The following is a 26,032-nucleotide window of genomic DNA, read 5'->3' as shown; positions in this document are numbered from 1 at the left end:
ATGGTAGCTTCGGGGGAGGTTTGCGCTCACCCGACGGGACCAGACCTCACCCCTCCCAAAGGTTGCCTCAGCTCTACCGGACCGTCCTCCACACAATGGTCCAGGTAGGCTGCTCTCTCGGACCGTCCTCACTCTGCCAGGTTAGAGGTTTACAGTACCCTTCCCTTTCAGTCTAGTTCTTTTGTCAGGACAATATTTACTAAGCATACTGCGCATGCGTGAGCAACATGTCATACTGCACCATCATGTATAGGGATAAATACATGTATTTTCCAAATTCTTTCGTCGTATATACAGTCAAATAAAATGTTTATTAAAAATTCAAATGATAGACATGTAAACAGGTCATTAATATCACGAATAAATAAATATTTCCATCTCAAGCATGATGATTCCCCCCGATCGAACAGTTGTCATTTAGTGGAATCAACGAGGATTTTTAGGAGATATGGAGTGTTTTAAAGGAGTAGAAAAATGGAGGAATAAAAATTAGTTCTTTGTAAAGTCGAGAGATGGTCAAACCCCCTCCCAAACTCTGCAAACTCTTGATTTAATGCCCATGGAATTGGCAAAAGGGTAACAAAAAAGTGAGGGACACGAGGGGAGACGAGAAGCGACGCCGACTCGAGCCTTATATGTACATAGGCCACCCACGCATGTGCAGATGAGCAAGACACTTCCGAGACATTTTTTACTGGGACACCGGTAGGCGGTAGCCGATCGTCGGATGATGACGTATCAGGAGATCCGCGAAACTGTGATCTGGCCTTGTCTCCAGGCGGCCTTGGTACCACGCCACCACATGGACGACGAGGCTCGCCATCCTGGACAGAAAATATAAAACATTTTTTTTTCTGATTACAGATGAATAATAACGTGATATACGTAAATCATTACGTACGGTTAAAGTAAATAAATCATTGCATATAAAAAAAAAACATTGGATTTTAATGTTGTTCAGTCGAGTTACATAAATAAGAAAATTAAGATTGCATTTAGGCTCGTAATGGTGATGTAAACAAAACAAGTTACGATTAGCCGGCATCACTCCAAAACCACAGGCTAAGGCTCATGTGATTCTGTCCAAGCGGCAAGCAGCCCCAATCAACAACAACATCCACAGGCTACCATTAAAAGGCTTGTTGGAGTGATTCCCAAGACCCTGCCTGGCCTTCAAGACACTCCATCACACCGGGGTAATCTTCTAGAAGAGTGGACGCCTTGCCAGAATCTAACCACAAAATACCTGCTACCAACGCTTCGGGACGTAAGAGGCTGTGGCACAACGACCTGCAAGGCACCCTAATCCCTAATAAGAACAAGAGCAAGTGGTGTTAAAATATTGTTCATGGTTAATTGAACGTATTATAGGTTTACTTGCACACTGAGTATCAAGAACACCCTGGACAGTAGAGGGAACATGAACCCTAACACAGAGCAGTCAGGAGAGGAGAAGAGTGATGAAAAGTAAGTGTTTTGTGCATTCTGTAATTTTATTATGTTTGTCATTTGCATGTGCATGTAACTTGCAATCAAAATACCTTAAAAGCAAAGCATTTCCAAGCTCTATTGTAATGCATGTTCCTCAATTTAATGCTACTCCACCCAAAACCCCTGATTTCCCGCAGATCATTGGGAATGAGAGGTAGACATAAGTTGAATAGTCAAAACTTTTAAACTATCCATGTGTAGCAAAAATTATGTAGTTCTACACTTTAAACACTTTAAACACTTTACTATGCTTGTCTGTAATACATTTATAAGCTTATGGTACAATTATTTTAAAGACAAACAGCCCCTTATTAAGCACAAGCTTTTTGGGCACACTTAATATCTACTAATACTGTAATATAAATCTAAAATAAACTAAACTAAAAATCTAACTGAAGATAATGAAAAAAAATTGTATTGCAATAACAAAAGATTTAGGGATAACTAACTTTGCAAGAACAGGAAGGAAGGGAAAAAAAAAAAAAATCATAATTTTACATGAGAAATAAAGAGAAAATTGAAATGGAATCTTATCATAAAAAAACAAATAAGCTATTTGGTTACAATACCAGGAAACAAAATAAATATGGTCTACTTAACAAAAGACTGAAAGGCAGAAATTTAAAGGAATTGAATTACAAGATGTGTCAGTATTGAGACAATAAATATTTTTTTAGTTTTCTCTTAAAGATGTTTACGCTTATTGTTTTTTTTACGTGTGTTGGAGTGCTATTCCATATTTTGGGACCTTTGAACATTAGAGAGTGTTGGTAGAGAGTTAAGTTATGATGAGGAATCTGTAGTGAATGTCTGTAGCGTGTGGAGTGGTTATGAGTTTGGGTCAGAGTACTGTTACTGTTGGAATTTATCAGTTTGAACATGTACGCTGTGATAAAGAAGTTCGATAAATCAGAGAGTTGAAGGATTTTCAGGGATTTAAAGAGTGGAGGTGTGTGTTGGAGGAAGTCACTATTTGTCATGATTCTAATTATTTTTTTTATGGAGGATGTTTAGATTATGCAGATGACATGGGTAGGTAGTGGACCAAATTGGATTACAGTAGGTTAAGTGTGGGAATATATGGGCATAATACATGATTTTCATAATTTCCACTGGTACAAATTTTTTTTATTTTCAGTAATAGAGCTATTGATCGAGATAATTTTAGGCAAAGGTTTGATATGTGATATTTAAAAGTAAGATTATTGTCAAATGTGACACCGAGAAATTTTGTCTTAGAAACTTGAGTGATATCTTTGTCTAATATGGTAAGTCTGGGTAAGGGTTGGTATTTGGTGGTGGTATTTGTAAATAACATATAGAAAGTTTTAGCTGTGTTAATTGTTAGGCGATTTGCAAGACACCATTCAGAAAAGGCAGATAATTCTAGGTTGGCTCTGTAGATTAGGTCAGTGGGATTATCACCAATCAAGTACAAGGTGGAGTCATCGGCAAACTGTATTGTGTTTAAAGCAGTAGAGGCATTGCTGATATCGTTGATATATAATAGAAAAAGAATAGGGCCTAAGATGCTACCTTGTGGCACACCAAGATGTATAGGTTTGATGGTAGATTTCGAGTTATTGTAGAATGTAAAATGAGATCGGCCAGTTAAGTATGATATGAACCAATTTTCCACACAACCGCGAATACCATAGTGACGTAATTTGTCTATTAGAATGTTTGGGTCAACTGTGTCGAAAGCTTTGCTGAAATCAATGAAAATGGATATTATAGACTTATGGTTATTTAAAGCATCGTATAGGTCTGAGGTAAACACATTTATAGCATCAAAAGTATTTAGTCCAGGGCGAAAACCAAATTGCCTATTATTCAAGATTCTTTGTTTATTGAGGTAGTTCATGAGAAAGTTTTTCATAATGATTTCAAAGATTTTAGAGAACACTGGTAAAATAGAAATTGGTCGGTAATTTGAGATATTAGTTTTACTTCCTGATTTATGGATAGGGATAATTTTGCCAGCTTGAATCTATTAGGGAAAACTCCATCTTTGATTGAATCATTGAATAATTTTGAGACTGGTTCTGCTAGAAAATTTTTGTTCTCTTTGATTATTTTCACAGGTATTTCATCAGCAGTGCATTTCTTATTTTTTAAAGCTGAAATAGCTTTTACTATGTCATTTCCTGTCACTATGGGAATATTCATAGAATTTAGGAAATTACCTCTGAGATACGAGATGTGTGAATTATGAGCTCTAGGAAGCTGGGAGCTAAGTTCAGGTGCAATTTGGGAAAAATAAGTGTTGAATGCATTTGAAATTTCATGAGGAGTGCTTAGGACTGTGTCATTATAGTGTAGTGTGTGGGAGACTGTCTTCTTGTTATTTTTAGAGTTTTCTATTTCGATAATTAGTTCCCAAACTTTTTTAGTGTTAAGTCTAAAATTTGCAAACTTTTGTAGGTAATATTCCAATTTTTTTGTTTTATTAAGTTATTTAAATAATTTCTATAGTGTTTATAGTGCTCCAGTGTAATTGAACCTAGTTTGTATAGTTTGTACAGCTGATATTTATGTTTTGTTGAATTTATTAACCCCTGTGTTAACCAAGGCTTACTTAGTCTTTTGGATGTGATAGTTTTGGTTATTTTGGGGAAGCAGGAGTAATATATTCTATATAACTTATCCAGGAATATGTCACAGTTTGTGTTTGTGTCACTGCTGGTGAGGTAGAGATTCCAGTCTGTATTCGATAGGGTCTGTGTGAATTTCAACCGGTTCGCTCTATTTTGTAGCCTAAAATCAACTTTGTGGTGAATATTGCACACTTTATCAGGGACTGGAATATTAATAAACACTGGAAGGTGGTCACTGATAGGAAAGTGGAGAATTCCAGAAGAGACTGGTTCATTGAAGTTTGTCCAGATGTGATCCAGTAAAGACGAGACTGCAGTTGCATTAATGTCTGGAAATCTCGTTGGTCGAGATATATGTGGGAAGTAATTGTTAGATTGCATAGTTGTAATAAAAGCGTTAGTAGGAGGGTGTGACACATGTTCAAGAAGGTTTATATTGAAGTCACCTGTGAGTATATTCCTATTGTTTGTGAAAAGTTATTAGAAAGAAGAGTATCAATATATGCATTAAATTCATTTACTTTAGCATGTTTACTATTTGGTCTGTAAATACAAGAAACAGAATAGGAGGTAGAAGGTAGAGTAATTCTCACACTACATAACTCAGCATTTTCGTCACACATGCAAAAATCCTTAATAATTTCACTTTGTAGGTCAATATTTACATAGATTGCAACACCCCCACCTGAAGAGTTAATAGGCCTGTGAACATGATATGACTTATAGCCATCAATTTCATGAAGGTGAACATTATTTGCATTGAGCCAGGTTTCACTTATACATAGGACATCAGGGAGTTTGGGAAGAGATTTGATAAAGGAGATTACATGGTCATAATTTTTGTTTAGTGAGCGGGCATTTATATGGAGAACATTGATATAATCAGTGCTATTTCTTGGTATAACATTCTTGTATGAGGTAAGGTCATGATAATTACAGATATCATCTAACTCAAGAGATAAGTACATGGAATTTATTATTTCTATGCCAATGCTATCAGATTCATGATTGTTTTCTAAGTCATTGAAAAGTGTATTGAGGAGATTCTCACTAGTAAAGTTCATAATATAGAAAGGGGAATTAAAGGAAGGCTAGCAGGAAAGGGAACAAGTAGGAATAGCAGAGAGGGAGGAGGGAGTGTAAGGGAGAGGCAAGGAAGGATATGAAAGGTAGAGAAATTGAGATAAAAAAAAGTAATTAAAAATAAGGAAATACATAATAAAAATTAAAATGAAATAAAAATAAATTTAAAGGCTTACCAGGTATGTCATAGGAAGGGTGTAAAGTAAGATTGCAAAATATTTACAGGATATGGTGATCAAAAGGATCTAGTTGATATAACTATATATATACACACATATATATATATATATATATATATATATATATATATATATATATATATATATATATATATATATATATATATATATATATATATATATATATATATATATACACACACACATATGTATATATATACTCAAGATATTGGCAAAGTAATAGAATAATAAATAAAGTTTCATAAGATGAGATCTAGAACAAGCTAATATAAATAATAATAATAAGTTGAAGACATGAATGGGATCTGAGATATTTAAAATATATTCACATATGGAAGGAAAACAAATAAATTTATATAAAGATTTCTAGGATTTCTAACATAAATCATTTCATTAAACTTTCAACTCTGTTCATCAAGTTCTATCTTTCCTTCTTGCTGACCTTTTTAGCTTGGCGTGTTGTCTTTCACTTTATGCATTACAAAACAATCCTTTCTTGGGGGCAAGGTTTGTAAAAAGCTAATAGAAATGTTGTTTTGTGAACATATAAGACAGTAACACCACCTCCAGAGGTGGTGTTCCCAGCAACCTCAGAGCAACCTCGTCACTGTCCCTCCAAGCGTTCATGGAAGCCATTTCGCGGCAGGAGGTTGCTCTGAGGTTGTTAAAGAATCTTGGATCCAGCTTCAGGAGTGCTAGAGACAGGCAGGGAGCCAAACAATCACAGCGAAGCTGCCGTGTTCAGTCCCTCACCTGGCAAATTCCAACCCAGAAAATTTGCTAAAACAGATGTGGTTGTACGTTATGCGAACTTTTTGGTCTAACTTTATATAGTACGTTAAACTGGAAATTCGTTAGACGAACGTTTGTTAAGGGGAGTATTACTGTACCTTATTTAGTTAATTGCTGGTTGGAGAGGGCTTGAAATATGAAGTGATGGGCCTCTGACAGGCCATGGCTAAGATGAAATCAAGAGAGCACAAGGCAACTACGTCTGTACACAACAACAGCACGACAAGGAGAGAGCGAGTGGCGCGAGGCAGCGTGCTACTGCCAGCCCCGGGGGAGTCCAATACGCTTGGAACATGCCAGAAGGAGTGAACAGCTACATAAATCTGTTTGCAGATGATACGAAACTGTGCAGAGTTATAAAGCAAAAGGAGGATTGTGAAATACTGCAAGAAGACCTAAATAAGATCTGGGAATGGAGTAAAAAGTGGGAAATGGAATTCAATGTGAACAAAAGCCATGTCATGGAAATGGGAAAGAGTGAAAGACGACCCATGGGAATCTATAAGATGGGAGATGGAGTAGAACTAGAGAAAGTAAAAAAGGAAAAGGACTTAGGAGTGACGATGGAAGAAAACAATCAACCGGTAAGCCATATTGATAGAATTTTTATAGAAACATAATTTGCTAAGGAATATTGGAGTAGCATTTCACTACATGGACAAAGAAATGATGAAGAAATTGATAAGTATTATAATAAGACCCAGATTGGAATATGCAGGAGTAGTGTGGACCCCTCATAAAAAGAAACACATAAGGAAGTTGAAGAGACTACAAAAAATGGCTACAAGAATGGTTCCAGAATTTGAAGGGATGACATATGAGGAGAGACTAAAGGCTATGGATCTGCCAACCCTGGAACAAAGAAAGGAGAGAGGAGATCTGATACAAGTTTATAAATTGATCAACGGAATGGACCAAGTGGATAATGAGAAACTGATCCTGAGAGAAGAATATGACATTCAAAGCACAAGATCGCATAGTAAAAAGCTGAGAAAAGGAAGATGTCTGAGAGATGTTAAAAAATATAGTTTCCCGCAAAGATGTATTGAGATGTGGAACAGTTTAAATGAAGAAGTAGTGTCTGCAACGAGTGTGCATACTTTTAAATTAAGATTGGGTAAGTGTAGATATGGAGACGGGGCCACACAAGCATAAAGCCCAGGCCCTGTAAAACTACAACTAAGTAAATACACACACACACACACACACACACACACACACACACACACACACACACACACACACACACACACACACACACACACACACACACACACACACACACACACACACACACACACACACTGCGTAGTGTAATGGTTAGCACGCTCGACTCACAATCAAGAGGGCTGGGTTCGAGTCCTGGTGTGGTGAGGCAAATGAGCAAGCCTCTTAATGTGTAGCCCTGTTCGCCTAGCAGTAAATAGGTACGGAATGTAACTCAAGGGGTTGTGGCCTCGCTTTCCCGGTGTGTGGAGTGTGTTGTGGTCTCAGTCCTACCCGAAGATCGGTCTATGAGCTCTGAGCTCGCTCCGTAATGGGAAAGACTGGCTGGGTGACCAGCAGACGACCATGGTGAATTACACACACACACACACACACACACACACACACACACACACACACACACACACACACACACACACACACACACACACACACACACACATATTTACCAGGGGTATCTCTCTAAAAGAGGAAATTAAACATAAGTGTCCCTTGGGGAGAAGCAATCATGATGTCCTAAGCTTTGAGCTGGATACGGAATTAAGCACGAATAAGATTGTGGAACGCAGGGAGGAAAAATTAAATTATATTAGGGCAAATTATAACCATATAAGGGAGTTCTTTAATGAAATTGACTGGTCCGTGGTATACCAGGAAAGGGATATGCAATTGAAATACGATGAATTTATGGATTTGTATAACTCTGCTGTGAAAAAGTTTGTGCCATATTACAGAAAGAGGACTTTAAATAATAAACAGTGGTTTAATAGAAATTGTGAAGAAGCAAAAAAGAACAAAGAAAAGGCATGGAAGAAACTTAAGAAAAACAGTGATGTATTATCAAGAGAAGTTTACAAAACAGCAAGGAATAGATATGTTGAAGTAAGGAGAACAGCACAGAAGGAATATGAACAGAGGGTGGTGGGAAACTGTGATAGTGACCCTAAAATGTTTTACAAATTCATAAATGGAAAACTAAATATAAGGGGAGGCAATAGAAAAGGTAAAAAAACGGGGAAGAAGTATATGAGGATGCTGGAGATATAGCTGAAATTTTGAACGACAACTTTTGCAAAGTGTTTACAAAGGAGGAGCATTTTATGGGAGGAAGACCTACGGAAATAAAGCAAATGCAGGACATCATGGTTACTAAGGAAGATGTAAGGAAAATTATAAACAATAAATCAATGGGGCCTGATGGCATATCTGGGAGGTTGCTAAAAGAATGTAAGGATCAATTGTTGAACCCCATATTTGATATTGTGGAAACCTCCATACGAACAGGATTAGTCCCGAAAGAGTGGAAAAGAGCTGACATTGTGCCTATATATAAGAATGGTAGTAGAATGGAACCGCTAAATTATAGACCAGTATCGTTGACTAGTATATTGTGCAAGGTATGTGAAGAAGTAATTAAAGCTAAGTGGAGTGAGTATCTAGAAAGTGAAAACATTCTGAGTGAAAGACAGTTTGGTTTCAGAAAAGGAAGATCGTACGTATCCAATTTATTATGTTTTTATTCAAGAGTGACTGACATACTACAACATAGAGAGGGATGGGTGGATGCTATCTACCTGGACTTGAGAAAGGCCTTTGATAAAGTACCACACAACAGACTGATGTGGAAACTAAAGATGATTGGAGGAGTAAATGATAAACTAGCAAAATGGATGGAAACTTACTTAATGGGAAGAGAAAGGAGAACAGTGGTGAGAGGAAGGAAGTCCGAGTGGAAGAAGGTCACCAGTGGAGTTCCACAAGGGTCAGTGCTTGGTTCCATCATGTTTTTGATTTATGTTAATGATATGCCAGTAGGAATTGACAGTTACATGAACATGTTTGCGGACAATACTAAAATTATGAGGAGAATAAGGAATGTGGAAGATTGTAACAAGTTACAGGAAGATCTTGATAAAATATATGAGTGGAGTAAGGAGTGGCAGATGGAATTTAATATAGACAAGACCCATGTTATGAAAATGGGAAGAAGTAGATACAGACCAAACTGGGATTACAGGCTGGGTGATGAGAAAATTAAAGAGACCAATGAGGAGAAAGACTTAGGAGTAACCGTGCAAAACACCTTGTCACCGCAGAAACACATTAACAAGATTTTTTGGAAAACATATAACATGCTTCAAAATATTGGCCTTGCATTCCACTACCTAGATGAAGAAATGATGAAGAAAATATTATGTACCTTAATAAGACCCAAGTTAGAATATGCAGCTTGTGTCTGGTCACCGCATATATGAAGAAAAATGTGAAGAAGGTAAAAAGGATACAGAGGCTGGCAACAAGGATGGTACCAGGACTCAGGGAGTTAGACAATGAGGAAAGACTGAGGAAGCTGGGGCTGACCACATTAGAAGAGAGAAGAACAAGAGGAGACATGATAACTATGTATAAATTGGTGAACAAGATTGACATACTGGACAGAGAGTTGATAAAGGTGACCACAAGTAATCATCTCCGAGGACATGGAAAAAAGCTAATAAAAGACATCTGTCTAAATGACGTGAGAAAATAGTTTCCCGCATCATAGCATTGATAAGTGGAATAAACTGAGCAGTGTTGTCGTTGACGCGGTGTGTGTCAATCAGATGAAAGAGAGATATGACAGGAATGGACAAGGAGACAGGACACAGAGAGCTTAGCTCGGGCCCTGTAATACACAAATAGGTAAATACACACACACACACACACACACGGCCCGGTAGCTCAGTGGTTAGAGCGCTGGCTTCACAAGCCAGATGACCGGGTTCGATTCCCGGCCGGGTGGAGATATTTGGGTGTGTCTCCTTTCACGTGTAGCCCCTGTTCACCTAGCAGTGAGTAGGTACGGGATGTAAATCGAGGAGTTGTGACCTTGTTGTCCCGGTGTGTGGTGTGTGCCTGGTCTCAGGCCTATCCGAAGATCGGAAACAATGACCTCTGAGCTCGTTCCCTAGGGTAACGTCTGGCTGTTTCGTCAGAGACTGCAGCAGATCAAACAGTGAATTACAGTGAATTACACACACACACCAGCAGGCAACTGAGGTGAGGTGAATTACACACACACACACACACACACACACACACACACACACACACACACACACACACACACACACACACTCCGCGCTCCATGGAGAGCGGACGTGCCTCCTGCTCAGAGTGGCATCTAACTAACACTCCACACGCTAAGCAATGTGCTTGAGTGAAAATCGTTATTGGTAATGAGGGGCAATCAGAGCGAGTGAACGAGTGTACCGAGTGAACGTAGCCTGGTGGCGTGTACATGGGAGTGATCGGAGGTGTGAGAACCTCCACACTCCAAACGACAGAGCGGGAACCACATAAAGGCCAGCCATAGCAGCCGCCAACGCATCCCACCACACACACGTAGCTACCAGGCCTGGCCCCCAGTGACCACACACCCACATGCTCCCAGGAAGAGTAAAAAAAAAATGGATAGACCGGTAAGAAATAAATTACCAAATTCAAAATATGCCGATGAGGCCCAGGAGCAAAGCGAAAGTGGCCAGTCAAAGCATGAGTCCATCTTCAACAGGGCAACAATGCAAGGTAGATTGGTAATGTTGGAGAAGAGATTTGAGGAGTTGGTGAAGGAATTAAAAGTTCAGAGGAGTGAGGAGGAGCAGGATAGAGAATTACGCAAGGCTTTGAAGGAAAGAGTTAAGAGACTGGAGGAAAATGAAAAGGATTGGTGGATGAGAATGCACACTTGAGAGTGGAGGTTGAAAATACAAGAGACGGTTGGAGGAGAAAATGGAGAGAGTAGTAAAGGAGAAAGATGACTTTAAGGAAATGATTAGTGAGCAGAATGAAAGGTTTGAAAGGAATGGGAACTGAAGAAAACACAATGGACTGAGTCGAGGGAAGCAGAGATGGTTGGATTACAAGAAATAATTAAAGATCAGTTGAAGGAAGACAAAAAAGAAAGGTCCAAGGAACTGGTTAATGTAATGAAGAATAAGGAAACATTGATAAGGGAAATAGCAGAAAAGAAGAAGAGTGTGTTAATATTTGGGATGAAAGAACAAAATATAACATATAAGCCTAAGAGAATTAAGGAAGAATTAAAAACGGTAAGAGATCTGTTAAAAATCTAAATGATGATGAAAAAAAGACCTACAAGAAGAAGTGGAAGAGATCCATAGACTGGGTCCATATAAGGAGGGAGTGAGCAGACCGATTAAAGTAGTACTGAAGTCACAACAATCTGGAGGATATCCTATATAGAACATCAAAGTTAAGAGAGATAGAAGGTTGTAAAGAGGTGTTTGTGAGAAAGAATAGAAATGAGGAAGAGAGGAGAAGATATAAGGAATTGGTGGAAGAGGCGAGAAGGAAAAATGATGAGCGGTCTGAGGAGGAAAGAGAAAGTTTTTGGAGAGTTATAGGAGAGAGAGTCAGAAAGTGGTATGTGGAAAGAAGGAATACGGAGAAACCCTAGAGGAGCAGTGGGTGGACCGTAATGTATACTAATATAGATGGGATACTGTCAAGTAGATTGGAATTGCAAGACTATATGATGGTGGAGAAGCCTGATATAGTGTGTTTAACTGAGACAAAATTGCATGAAAAAACAAAGATAAATTTGGATAATAAATATAATATATGGAGAAAGGATAGAGAGAGTAAAGGTGGAGGAGGAGTCATGATTATGACGAAGAAATAAATAAATGTGGATAAGGTTTGGTATGGGAAGAACAACGAGAAGTGATAAGCATAAGGATAAAAAGTGATGGAAAAGAATTAATAATCATGGTGACCTATGTACCTCCTAAAACAAATTCTTGGACATTAAGGAATACGACAATATGATCAAGGATACTTTACAGAGTTTGGAAAGTGTATTATCTGGAAAAGAAAGGTGATACTAGTAGGAGATTTTAATTGTAAGGAGGTGGATTGGGAAAATCTAGTAAGTGGTGTTGGAGAGGAAGCATGGGAGAGAGATTTCTTAATCTAATGATGGAAAATATGATGGAACAGAGGGTGAAGGAAAATACTAGATATAGAGGAGATGATGAACCGGCTAGACTGGATTTGGTGTTAACAAGAGAAGTGTACCTATGTGAAGATATACAATACAAATGTCCTTTGGGAAAGAGTGATCATGTGGTTATGGAAATGCAGATAGCAACAACACAGCGAAGGAAAGACGAGACATACAGGAGTGGTAGTTTGAATTATAGAAAGATGGACACAGAAAGTTTGAAAAATTATTTCAGAAAATTAGATTGGGAGGAGATGTTACAAATCAGAGAAGTGCAAAAAAAATATTAGATTTTTATGAAATATTATAAAGAAGGAGTTATGAAATTTGTACCAAAGTATAAACTGAGAGAGGAAGGAAGAAAGGATTGGTTTAATGCAACTTGTGTTAAGGCTAAGGAAAAGAGATGTGGCTTGGAAAAGATGGAAAAAGAGCAGGAATATACTAAATAAGGAGAATTATAGAGTGGCGAGAAATGAGTATGTGAGGGTAAGGAGGGAGGAAGAAAGAAAATTTGAAAAAGATATTGTAGACAAGAGTAAGGAACATCCAAAATTGTTTTACAGGTTCATAAATGGTAAACTTAAAAAGAGAGAGTCCATTGAAAGATTAAAAGGAGAGCAAGGGATAGTAGATGACCCTAAGAATATAGCAGAATTGGTAAATAATAGGTTTCAGCAAGTATTTACTGAAGAAACAATGTTTGTAAAGCCTCAGAATGTACAAGGAAATGTGCACATGGATGACATTAAGATACCTAAAAAGGAGTTATATAAAATGTTGGAGGAACTTAAAGATGATAAAGCGATGGGACCAGATGAAGTTTCAGGAAAATTATTGAAGGAGTGTAGAGAAGAATTGATTGATCCATTATATGATATTATAAGGTGTTCATTAGAAACAGGGGAAGTACTAGTAGAGTGGAAAAGAGCTGAAGTGGTGCCCATTTATAAGGGAGGCAGTAAGGAAGAGCCTCTTAACTATAGACCTGTGTCTCTAACAAGTGTGGTCGGTAAGATTTGTGAGAGGGTGATAAAGAAATATTGGATACGGTTCCTGGAGGATCATAAGTTATTATCGGATCATCAATTTGGCTTTAGGAAAGGGAGGTCATGTGTAACAAATCTACTGAGCTTTTATTCAAGAGTGGTTGACAAAATACAAGAGAGAGGGATGGATGGACTGTGTATATTTGGATTTAAAGAAAGCTTTTGACAAGGTACCTCACATGAGACTGCTATAAAAATTAGAGATTTATGGAGGACTGAAAGGAAAAGTGTTAAAGTGGATGGAAAACTACTTGAGATGGAGGGAGATGAGAACGGTAATAAGGGATGCAAAGTCGGACTGGTTGGTGGTGGAGAGTGGAGTCCCACAAGGCTCAGTGCTGGCACCAATACCTTTCCTTGTATATATTAATGACATGCCAGAGGGAGTAAACAGTTATATTAATTTGTTTGCGGATGATGCAAAGTTGTGTAGGTGTGTGAAGAGTGAAAAAGATTGTGAAATTTTACAGGCAGATCTGGATAAGATTTGGGAGTGGAGCAAGAGGTAGCAAATGGAATTTAATCTGAGCAAAAGTCATGTGATGGAGATGGGGAAGAGTGAAAGACGGCCAAGAGAGTCATATAAGATGGGTGAAGTAGTGTTGAAAAAGGTGGAAAAGGAAAAGGATTTGGGAGTGATAATACAAGACCATGGGCAGTTTGAGGCTCATATTGATAAGATGTTTGGAGAAACGTATAATTTGATAAAAAATATTGGACTAGCCTTCCATTATGTGGATAAAGATATGATGAAGAAATTAATTAGTACGGTAATTAGACCAAGATTGGAATATGCTGGAGTGGTTTGGTCCCCTTATAAAAAGAAGCATATAAGGAAGTTGGAGAGATTGCAGAGAATGGCAACAAAAATGGTTCCGGAATTGGCAGAAATGACCTATGAGGAGAGATTAAAAGCAATGAATTTGCTTACCTTGGAACAAAGAAGAGAAAGAGGAGATTTAATACAGGTTTATAAACTGTTGAACGGACTGGATGAAGTGGATAATGAGCAAATGATGTTGAGAGAGGAAAACTTAAATAGAACTACGAGATCGCATAGTAAAAAGATAGCCAAGGAATATGCTTGAAGGATGTGAAGAAATATAGTTTCCCACAAAGATGTGTGGAGGTGTGGAATGGTTTGAGTGAGGAGGTGGTGTCAGCGAGGAGTGTGCATAGTTTTAAAGGAAAGTTGGATGTGTGTAGATATGGAGACGGGGCCACACGAGTATGATACCCAGGCCCTGTAAAATTACAACTAGGTGAATACAACTAGATGAATACACACACACACACACACACACACACACACACACACACACACACACACACACACACACACACACACACACACACACACAAGATGGCCTACTGCTCCTGTAACACCACATACACATACAAGAGGGTAAGATTCCTAGCTTTCAGCTTCTGCTGGATTATGATGTCACAACTTCTCAATTTACGTCCTGTACCTATTCTGTCAGGTGAACAGGGGTTACTGTGCTTAAAAAGACACCCATGCACCACATACAGGCAACCCCCGCTTAATGAAGGGGTTACATTCCTAAAAACCCTTCGTTAAGCGAATTTTCATTAAACGAACCAATTATAACAAGTTTAACTTCTGACTTGAGCTTCCATTGAGAGTAAACAAAGCAAGAGTGCATCATAGTACAGTGAAAGGTTTAATGAAAGTAAAAATTATGAAGTTAAACATTTAAGCAGTTTAATTTAAGACTAAGTCATTATAATGTACACTAAAGTATGTATGTAAGTAACTTTATAATGTTGATGTTCTTAAATTTATGAAGGGAGGGAGAGTGGAGCAGGAAATACGCTAGCTAGCAACCTGTGGAATGTAAACAAAGGGCGCATCATTGTACCGCATACAAAACTTATGTACCACATGTCCACAAGGCTTTCCATTTTATCCATTGCAAAGTCACAAGTTCAGGTGGTTCTTTTAGCTTCCAAGGAAGATATGATCTCATCAGTCTTCTTAATAGAGTCTGCTGACTTGAAAATGGTAGACAGTAGGAGTCAAGCCATGGTGGGAAGCAATACTATTAGTTTTCTCGCATCTCTCATGTCTGTGAATAATATCCAGCTTCACTTCGAGAGTAAGAGACTTCCTAGTCTTCTTAGCAACGCTAGGCGACATTGCAGGGTGTTTTAGTGGCATGTAGAGCAAGGGAAGACAAGCTGTTGCTGACGCTGTTATTGTTTTGAACTAGGGGGAGTGAGTGGTGCGCGTTTTGTCCACGAGAGGCACTGGTGTATTCAAATGCCTGTCGACTTGCGTGATACAGCGGGGCTTTCAAACTTGTAAAAAATTATATACCTGGATAAAATTTCATTAAAGTGAGTTTGGTGCTCGTTAAACGAGCAGATGATAGTAAAAGGACACCTTCATTGTAGCGAAATTTCGTTGTGTGAACCTTTGTTAAGGGGGGTTGCCTGTATAGGGGTTCCATGGAATAGGAAAAATTATTACAGGGGTAAGTATAAAGGTTGGGAATCACTGACCTAGAGCAACTGGTGCAACACCTACTGACCGTCTTGGAGATATGCCCAACATTCTTGATCTTTTCCTCACCTCTAATCCTTCTGTTTATGCTGTTACCCTATCTTCTCCGTTGGGCTCCTCTGATCACAAGCTCATTTCTTTATTTTGTCCTGTTTCTCCAATTCCTCCTCAGGATCCCCCAAAGCGAAGGTGCCTCTGGCGTTTTGCCTCTGCCAGCTGGGAAGACCTTAGGAGGTATTATGCTGATTTTCCCTGGAATGATTACTGTTTCCATGTCAGAGATCAGTCTCTGCGCTGAGCGTATAACAGAGGTGATAGTGTCTGGCATGGAGGCATACATTCCTCATTCTTTTTCTCAAACTAAACCTTCTAAACCTTAGTTTAACACAGCCTGTTCTCATGCTATACATGATAGAGAGGTTGTCCATAAAAGGTACTTGAGCCTTCCATCTCCTGAATTTCATGCACTTTATATTTGTCCAGAATCATGCCCAGTCTGTTCTTCAATTTGCCAAACATTCTTTCATAAATAGAAAATGTCAAAATCTCTCAAACTCAAACTCCCCAGGAGACTTTTGGCATTAGTAAAAAAAAACATCTCCATTAACTTCACTTCTTTCCCTTCTTTATTTCATCCTGATGGCACCACTGCCATCACTTCTGTCTCCAAAGCTGAACTCTTCTCTCAAATCTTTGCTAACAACTCCACCTTGGATGATTCTGGGCTTGTCCCTTCCTCTCTTCCTCCCTCTGACTATTTCATGTCTTCAGTTAAAATTCTTCGTAATGATGTTTTCCATACCCTCACTGGTCTAAACCCTCAGAAGACTTATGAACCTGATGGGGTCCCTCCTACTGTTCTCAAAAACTGTGCTTCCGTGCTTGTACCTTGGCTGGCCAAACTTTTTCAACTATGCCTATCAACTTCTACCTTTCCTTCTTGCTGGAAGTTTGCCTACCTTTAGCCTGTACCTAAAAAGGGTGACCGTTCTAATCCCTCAAACTACCGTCCTATATCTTTACTCTCTTGCTTGTTTAAAGTTTTTTAATCTATCCTGAATAGGAAGATTCTTAAACATCTGTCACTTCACAATCTTCTATCTGTTCGCCGGTATGGCTTCCATCAAGGTTGCTCTACTGGTGATCTTCTGGTGTTCCTTACTGAGTCTTGGTCATCCTCTTTTAGAGATTTCGGTGAAACTTTTGCTGTTGCATTAGACATATCAAAAGCTTTTGATAGAGTCTGGCACAAAGCTTTGATTTCCAAACTGCCCTCCTACTGTTTCTATCCTTCTCTCTGCAACTTTATCTCAAGTTTCCTTTATAACTGTTCTATTGCTGTCGTGGTAGACAGCCACTATTCTTTTCCTAAATATATTAACAGTGGTGTTCCTCAGGGTTCTGTCCTATCACCCACTTTCTTTCTATTATTCATTAATGACCTTCTTAACCAAATTTCTTGCCCTATCCACTCCTACGCTGGTGATACCACCCTACATCTTTCCATGTACTTTTAGAGACGACCAACTCTTCAGGAAGTCAACAGATCACACAGGGACGCCACAGAATGCCTGATTTCTGATCTCTCTAAGATTTCATATTAGGGCAGAGAAAACTTAATAGTTTTCAATGCCTCAAAAACTCTATTCCTCCATTTATCAACTCGACACAACCTTCCAGACAACTATCCCCTCTTCTTCAATGACACTCAACTGTCTCCCTCTTCTACATTGAATATCCTCAGTCCATCTGTTATTCATAATCTTAACTGGAACCTTCACATCTCATCTCTTGCTAAAACAGCTTCTTTAAAGTTAGGCATTCAACAGCATCTCCACCAGTTTTTCTTGCCCCTCCAACTGTTAACTCTGTACAAGGGCCTTATCTGTCCTTGTATGGAGTACTCTTCCCATGTTTGGAGGGTTCCACTCATGCAGCTTTATTAGATAGGGTGGAATCAAAAGCTTTTCATCTCATCAACTCCCATCCTCTGACTGACTGTCTTCAACCCCTTTCTCACCGCCGAAATGTTGCATCCCTTTCTATCTTTTATCGTTATTTTCATGCTAACTGTTCTATTGATCTTGCTAACTGCATGTCTCCCCTCCTGTGGCCTTGCTGCACAAGGCTTTCTTCTTCCTCTCATCCCTATTCTGTCCATCCCTGTAATACAAGAGTTAACCAGTATTCTCAATCATTCATACCTTTAACTGGTAAACTCTGGAATTCCCTACCTACTTCTGTATTTCCATCTTCCTACAACTTGACTTCTTTTAAGAGAGAGGTGTCAAGACATTTGTCCATGGCTTTTGGCTAATTCTTTGAAATCCATTAGGGAAATTGCAATTCCAGCGGGCCTTTTTTTTTTTTTTTTTTTTTTTTATTTATTTATTTATTTTTTTTTTGTGCTCCTGGCAGTTTTCCTCTTGCATGAAAAATTCTAATTATTGCTTTAATTAATCTCTTGTTTTTATTTATTTTTTAATATGTTATCCACAGGAAGATTCTTAAACATCTATCACTTCACAGTCTATCTAATCACAAAATTGCTTCCATCAAGGTTACTCTACTGGTGATCTGGCTTTCCTTACTGAGTTTTGGTGATTCTCTTTTTAGAGCTTTTGGTGAAACTTTTCATGGTGCCTTAGACATATCAAAAGCTTTTGATAGAGTCTGGCTGGCAAAAAGCTTTGATCTCCAAACTATGACTTCCATCCTTCAATCCAAGTCTCTTCACCAACCATACTATTGCTTCTGTGATAGACAGCCTCTGTTCTTTTAGCAGTGGTGTTCCTCAGGATTATGTCCTGTCACCCACTCTCTTCCTATTAATTATCAATGATCTTTTAAACCAAACTTCTTGTCCTATCCACTCCTATGCTGATGATATCTCCCTACACCATTCCATGTCTTTTCAGAGATGACCAACTCTTCAAGATGTAAACAGATCATGCAGATTGGGGCTGAGAAAACTTGATATTATTCAATGCCTAAAATAACTCAGTTCCTCCATATCTCAACTTAACAACCTTCCAAACAACTATCCCCTCTTCTTCAGTGATACTCAACTGTTCCCTTCCTCTACAATGAATATCCTTGGTCTGATCTTTATTCATAATCTAAACTGGAAACTTCACATCTCTTTTGTAGCTAAAAATGTTTTTATGAAGTTAGGTGTTCTGAGTCGCCTCCACAAGTTTTTCTCACCCTCAGCCAACTGCTATATCTGTACAGAGGCCTTCTCTGCCCATGTATGAAGCATTCATGATAATAAAATGCTTTGATAACTAGTTTAAATTAATAATGAATTTTTTAAATGGCCAGCAGCTACATTCATAAACAAAAAAAAGCAATCAACATGAGTAATTTTAAGCTATGCATTAAATCTAAGCATCTAAGCTTACCTTTTTGCTTGATCACTTTTTATGCCCTCAGCTTGTTTTCCCCTCAGACAAAAAGAATAAAGAACAAAAATTTTATCATTCCAGTCCTGTATATATTAATTTTGTTATATGTTCAAGTTTTGGTTAACTAGCATACTTGAAATAAACCTAATGACTTTTTCAGTCTCCTTTCACATCAAACTAGTTAAATAGGATGAATAAAATCTGCAGTCATACTCTTTAAGTGGGTAACATATAGTGCCAATAATTTGCATTGTGTTAAGTACTTTCTTACAGTATCAATTTCTATAATCAGTTTAGTATCTACTTAACTTCTGATTACCACTGTACCTGTCAGTGTATACATCAAAATGTCATTTTGGTCTCTTCAGATGGGGTTTTGATTTGTATCCTGAGAGACGAGGGGAAAAATACAAACCATCATTAACAAAAATAGCTCTTCTAGGGAGGGCGAGAGCAGTCTCAAAAAATCAAGTGTGAGAAGAATGTGTGGTATTGTGCCAATAGCAGTAAGTATTGATTCAGGATGACACACATTTCTTTGTAAATTAACTTATATATATATAAGTATTATCATTATTATTATTTTGCCTGCCTTGTTCAGTATCATATGCCAAAATTTTAACAGTTTTAATCTCTCTCTCCATCTGTAGGTCCCCTTGTAAAGCTGATGCTGTCAGCCCTTAAGTCATCTGGCTGGTTAGTAATGGTAGTTAGTAAGGAACAAAAACATGTTCTGAAAGTGACAAGGGAATATATCCAGTATGTAATTGTCTTGTGATATGCCATTCTCTTCCCACTCATTATTATTTCTAGTCCTATGGTGTCTTTTTGTTTATTGCTGAGTAAATTCAGTATTAATATACTTTTCTCTCAAAAAGAAACAAATGTAAATTTTACTTAGTAAATAGTGAAAGAATGCCATTTTTACAGATATATGTACATCTGAAGCCAAAGTAGTGTAAATTTCATCAATCTCTTTCCTCTGAACTATTTGCCTGTCATACTAAACTAATTTACTTGAGAGTTACTTAGTTGTGAGGTTTGCTCTCTCTCTCTCTCTCTCTCTCTCTCTCTCTCTCTCTCTCTCTCTCTAATTCAGTGTATCACTGTTTAATTTATCCACTATAACAATTGCCTTTATAAGTGTATAAATAAATCTTATATATTTGTGCTTTACAGAATTCCTCAAAAATTATTATTGATATATTAATCAAAGTTTTTATGTAATCAACTGTTCCACCTTTCATTCCTCAGTGAAGTGGATTTGACGAGACACGTGTCCTGTGAGGTGTGTGATGTGTCTGTCAGTGGAGGATATGACTCAGAGTTAAACCAGGTAAAAGGTGCAGGAAGTTAAGTTACTTAATGGTAGCATCTGACATAAGATGAGTGATGAACTCTTATCCATTTGCCCTTCACTGCTTTTCATTCTTGTATACACTTAACCCTCGGCTATCGTGCCCAATTGGGGCCGAAATAGCCGCGCCATAGCCGAAAACGTGATAGCCGAAATTATCTTAGGGGGAAGGTGGTTTTGGCCAATGAGCGCTCAGATATCCCATGACGTCATGGCTGGGCGTGCAATAGCAGGCATCTGAGGTCGATAATGAAATTTTAGCAGCTTTTCATGGGTGCGTGATAGCAATAAAACGCGATAGCTGAAGTCGCGATAGCTGAGGGTTGACTGTATATAACTAAGTTTGGTTTTAATTGCACTTACTTTGAAAAAAAATTCTTATAAATATAAACATTTAGTCCCCACACTTCTACGAGTACCATGAGTGCATATAAATTTTATATTTCATTGCACTTCATCAAAACAAAGCTCTGATATCTGTTCATTTCTGATATATGTGTAGGATAGTTTGGGCTTGTGTGTAGAGATTGGAGAATAGAAAATTAGTGAAGAGAATAATAAGGTTAGATTTGTGAGAGAAGGGTAAGAAGAAGGACTTGTCCAGAGTAGATGAATTACATAAAGAAATGAATTGTGAGTAATGGAGGTGAATGGTAAGTGTATGGAAATAATAGTCTTTTTGATTCCTGGAAGGAATGTGGATGGACATAATATAGGTAGTCCTCGATTTATATGGTAGATGCGTTCCAGAAGGGACCGTATAAAGTAAGGAATGAATACCTGACTCCCTAGACTTTTTTTTAGTATAAAAGAGCAGACCTGAGCTTTGTACAGTGCCTCCAGTCCCTTTCCATCAAACAGCCACGCAATCCTCATGAGCGTGACTCCCAGCACATCCACTTCGTCCCTTGGTTGAAGAGCCTGGCGAGGCTCAGGGCGTCCTCGCACCACTACCACTACCACCACCATCACCGTCACCACCACCACCACCACCACTAGACTTCGAAGGATGTGCTCAAAATAAAATAATCTTTTACTGTACGCATACATTTTGCATTAAACACATTTCTATTATGCTTATTAATGCTTTTATTAATAAACTTAGACATAAAAATGACTATGAAAAAGGGAAATGTTTAAACACAAAATTATTTTATTAGTACCTTCTTCCTCTACTTTGCTACTTCCTCCTCAGATGTGTCACCATTGTTGTCGTCTGTCTTTGATTCTGTTACTTGACTTGGTGTGTGTGGTTTGAAGAAGCTTGTTATCAATTGCTGTTTTTTCTTTTGTTGTTTTTCTTTGAGAAGAACCTCATAGCATATCATTTTTTTCCATGACCCCTCTGATGACAGCAGTGCTTCTTTCAATATTTGGGTAATTTTCTTCGAGAATTTTCATTGACTGCACCAACAAGTCCATACACTCAGACAAGTTGGCTGCTGTGAGGGCTCACTGAGGTTGTCCCGATGTTTCTGTTGCTGCTGCTGCCTCTGCCTCCTCCATTACCTTCACTCTCTCCAAGACCTCCAGCTTTTCTTCCAGTGTATATGTCTTCCTTGCTCTCTTGGGCATATCACCGCCAGCTGGAGATGCAGAAGGGTGCTTAGGAGCCATGGTAAACACTAGGCACAAGAGAGAGAGATTTTGCCACAACCATGTGTAGGTGAACAATGAGGCTGCTTGGCGTGCGGCCAGAGTGAGAGGGATGTGGGTGGCGGGAAACAGCTAGCTAGTGACACCTTGTGGCTGCGTTTCTGAGCTAAATCGCCACGCGAATTTTGATTTTCTTGAAACCATATAATTCTGAGGAATTTGTACAATGTGATGAATAACCCCTATTTTTGGACACCATATAACTCTGAATTCGTATAAAGTAAATTTGTATAAATCAAGGACTACCTGTACATCCAGTTACGATGTGAGCCATTCATATGAATGTTGTGGTCGTAGGATTGGTGAATGGAGTAGTTGTGGATTAATGAACAGTCTCATTATAGAATATTTTTGTCATCTTTATTATTATTATTATTGTTATTATTATTATTGTTATTATTATTATTATTATTATTATTATTATTATTATTATTATTAATTATTATTATTATAATTGTTAATATAATCCTTATCATCATTATTAGTTGTGTTTTCAGAGTATTATGAATAATGCTGGTCATGAGCTTTTACTTTCTGTTCTCAGATAGTAGTTTGCCAGAATGTAGCACGCACAGAAGGTCTGACTCAGGGGGTACTCACACATGAGTTAATTCACATGTTTGACTATTGCCGCAACAAACTTGATTTCAAGAACATTGACCATTTGGCCTGCACAGAAGTTAGAGCTGCAAATTTGGCCCACTGTTCCTTCCTGTCAGCAGTCACACAGGGTGATGCCTCTCCATTCCACATTGCCAAGGCCCATCAGGTGTGTAGTGTCACATTCTTATCTCCTGCTCAAGTTTCCACATCTCTCTCTCTCTCTCTCTCTCTCTCTCTCTCTCTCTCTCTCTCTCTCTCTCTCTCTCTCTCTCTCTCTCTCTCTCTCTCTCTCTCTCTCTCTCTCTCTCTCTCTCCGTAGGACAGAAGAGTCTCCACTTATTTCAGTTAAAATATTCTCTTCCTGCCTCTATTAGCATGTCATCCACATCTTATAGTCTATCTTATAAATAGCCCTCTTCTCCTATTTACTTTTTCAATTACATACACCCTTTCTTTAGAAATCTATTGCTTTTTAACCTCATTAGTGTGGCCACCTTATCTTTCAGATAACTCATTTCATAGTTTACACTAGTGACTCCAGCTTCATCAAAGTTTTGTAACCCATACCCATTGCTGGCAGAATACTATAACATCAACATCATTTAACACTCATAGATGTATTAGTATATTCTATTATCCTTACAATTGATCTTACAATATACCTATTGCTTAGATTCTTACTTATTTCACCATTCCTCTGAGTATATATATATACATAACACTGTTCTCCATATACACCTGTAACCTCTCACCTTCATCATCTTTCCTTTTCTTTAACCATCTCACATCTTCCTAGTGCAACCAAACTCACCTGATGTTGGAATTTACATATATTCCAACAAAATAAGGTATAATAGTGATGGGTGTTGGCTATTAATTCAAATCTAAATAAAAATCCATCTCAAAGATTGAGTTAATTAGCAAGAATCCAAGGTTGAGTAAGATGCAAACCCTTTGAACCTGAACACAGCCAGTTAGTCACACTCTAGGATTCCTCTATCACATGCTAGCTCAGCAACCAACCATTTCACTTAACTGGCTGCTCCCTACACCCACATGGATAACTCAGCTAAGTATCATAATCACAGCTTCAAGCGTGAACTTTTAGGTACTACTGATTAAAAAATTATTGGTTCCCTGGGTTGGAAGACTCATGCAATCCTTTGTCTCTGTGTCAATTAGTAGTGTTGGTAGTCCTGTTTGCATCACATAAATAATAAGAGTTGCCATGTTAGCATATGACAAATTAAATTCTTGTTTGTGTTAGTGAAGAAAATGTACTGGTCACACAGCAGTACTACAGTGGTTTTAAGTGGTACTTTTAATCATACTTGGCAACTCACTCTAATTGTCACTGCCTCAACATCCAACATTGTATGTGCTGCATTCAGTATCCCTGCCTGTAATTCTTCATTCATGATTCATCATTTCCCCTCAGGAATGTGTGAAGACCAAGGCCATGTACTCAGTGAAGTGTACTCGAAATGTAACCTTGACAGAAGCAAAGGCAGCAGTAGATCGAGTGTTTGACCGCTGCTATAATGACTTGGAACCAATTGGCCGTCGCCTGCGCAGAAATTCCCCAGATATGCACAAGGCCTACAAGGAACGCTTCATCTATGGCTATGACTAATGACTGGCTGAGAGAGTTCTGATACTATTAGAGATTTATCATACTTTCCAGCATGTAAAATGCATAAGTATAGAGTGCACATCTCAGTTTTAGCAATTCAAGTCTTAGGATAAGGGGTGATGGGAAATTGAAATGCTGCTAACCTGAGATACTCCAGCAAGTGTCTCAGGCTTTTGCCAATACATAATACTACATAACTTTTCATGCGCTTGTAAAATTTTCATGCACAGGATCATGGATATTTAGACTGACATCCTTTAGTAAGCACACTTTTATATGCCTAAAAATATAGTATGTACTGTATTTTTGTGTATTAAGTTTTGCTTATTTAATGAGAGAAGTCTTACAGTGACAGAGAGAGGAGCAACCCACTTCCCATCAAAAAAGGTGATCAAAACACCTCAACATCTCACAGCTGGGAAAAACTGCAGGGAAAATGAAGTGCAGCAATGATGACATTTGGGGAATGATGGGGTGTCAACGAGAGCTACAGGTGGCTTGGGATCACTCCTCAGCACTGTAAACTGTTTGTTTACCTCCAGACACTTCATACTTATCTCAAGACTTTTCAGGGAGATATCATTTAACTAATCTATTTCAAAGATTGAATTACTGTCTTATACTCTGTGTCAAAGTTTACAAAAACAAAGGAAATATTTATAGAAACTGTAAATCAGTAATAAATGGCAACTTTATTTTGTCTTCTAATATTTGAAATCAGTAACTTTGTTCCAGAACTGAATTATAGTAATGTACAGTAACTAAAGCAAATGTCATTTCAAAATTACATTTGATATTTGATCATCGAGGTTCCAGTGTGTGCGTGTGTGGTGTGTATATATATATATATATATATATATATATATATATATATATATATATATATATATATATATATATATATATATATATATATATTTTTTTTTTTTTTTTTTTTTTTTTTTTTTTTGTGGCTACTGATATAGAGTGTGCATTTTATATGCTTGTGTGCCTTACTTGCCTGAAAGTATGATCATATAAAAAGATGTGAATTTGTCTTTGTTTAAGTTTCATAAGATTAGCAGATACAACAAACTATCTGTATGCACAGGGCTGACAACTTGCCTTACAATTTTTGCAATCTTTTTAATTTTTTTAATTTAGCCTACAATATAGCTACTATCCATTTATTTATTTTTTATTTACTTACTTATTTATTTATTTATTTATTTATTTGTTTGTTTGTTTTTATTTATTTTTACTTCAATTCTTGGATATTTCTTCCATGTTTAGAGCAAAAGTTAAATTTGCATAAATATTTTTTTTATCTGAAAAGAATGTTATCCTGAATAAGTAATGAAAACTTAGACGAGATAAATGGCAACTTTCGTACTGACACTGTAAATATGTCTGTATTTAGTAAAAA

General features: G+C 37.8%; 1 protein-coding gene across 1 annotated transcript; it reads left to right on the top strand.

The window, feature by feature from the left end:
- On the top strand, nucleotides 1-25,322 carry LOC123498412 (mitochondrial inner membrane protease ATP23 homolog). The gene is given in 8 exon segments (XM_045245519.1): nucleotides 1-104; nucleotides 1,372-1,467; nucleotides 19,747-19,821; nucleotides 19,823-19,884; nucleotides 20,029-20,074; nucleotides 20,633-20,714; nucleotides 22,936-23,160; nucleotides 24,433-25,322. Coding segments are annotated over 8 exon segments (885 nt in total). The 3' UTR covers nucleotides 24,628-25,322.
- Nucleotides 25,323-26,032: the final 710 nt, after the last annotated feature.

Source organism: Portunus trituberculatus, chromosome 48, assembly GCF_017591435.1.
Source record: "Portunus trituberculatus isolate SZX2019 chromosome 48, ASM1759143v1, whole genome shotgun sequence".
NCBI classification, from domain to species: Eukaryota; Metazoa; Arthropoda; class Malacostraca; order Decapoda; family Portunidae; genus Portunus; species Portunus trituberculatus.
Note: the sequence above shows the minus strand (reverse complement) of the source record. Positions and strands in the feature narration are given on the sequence as shown.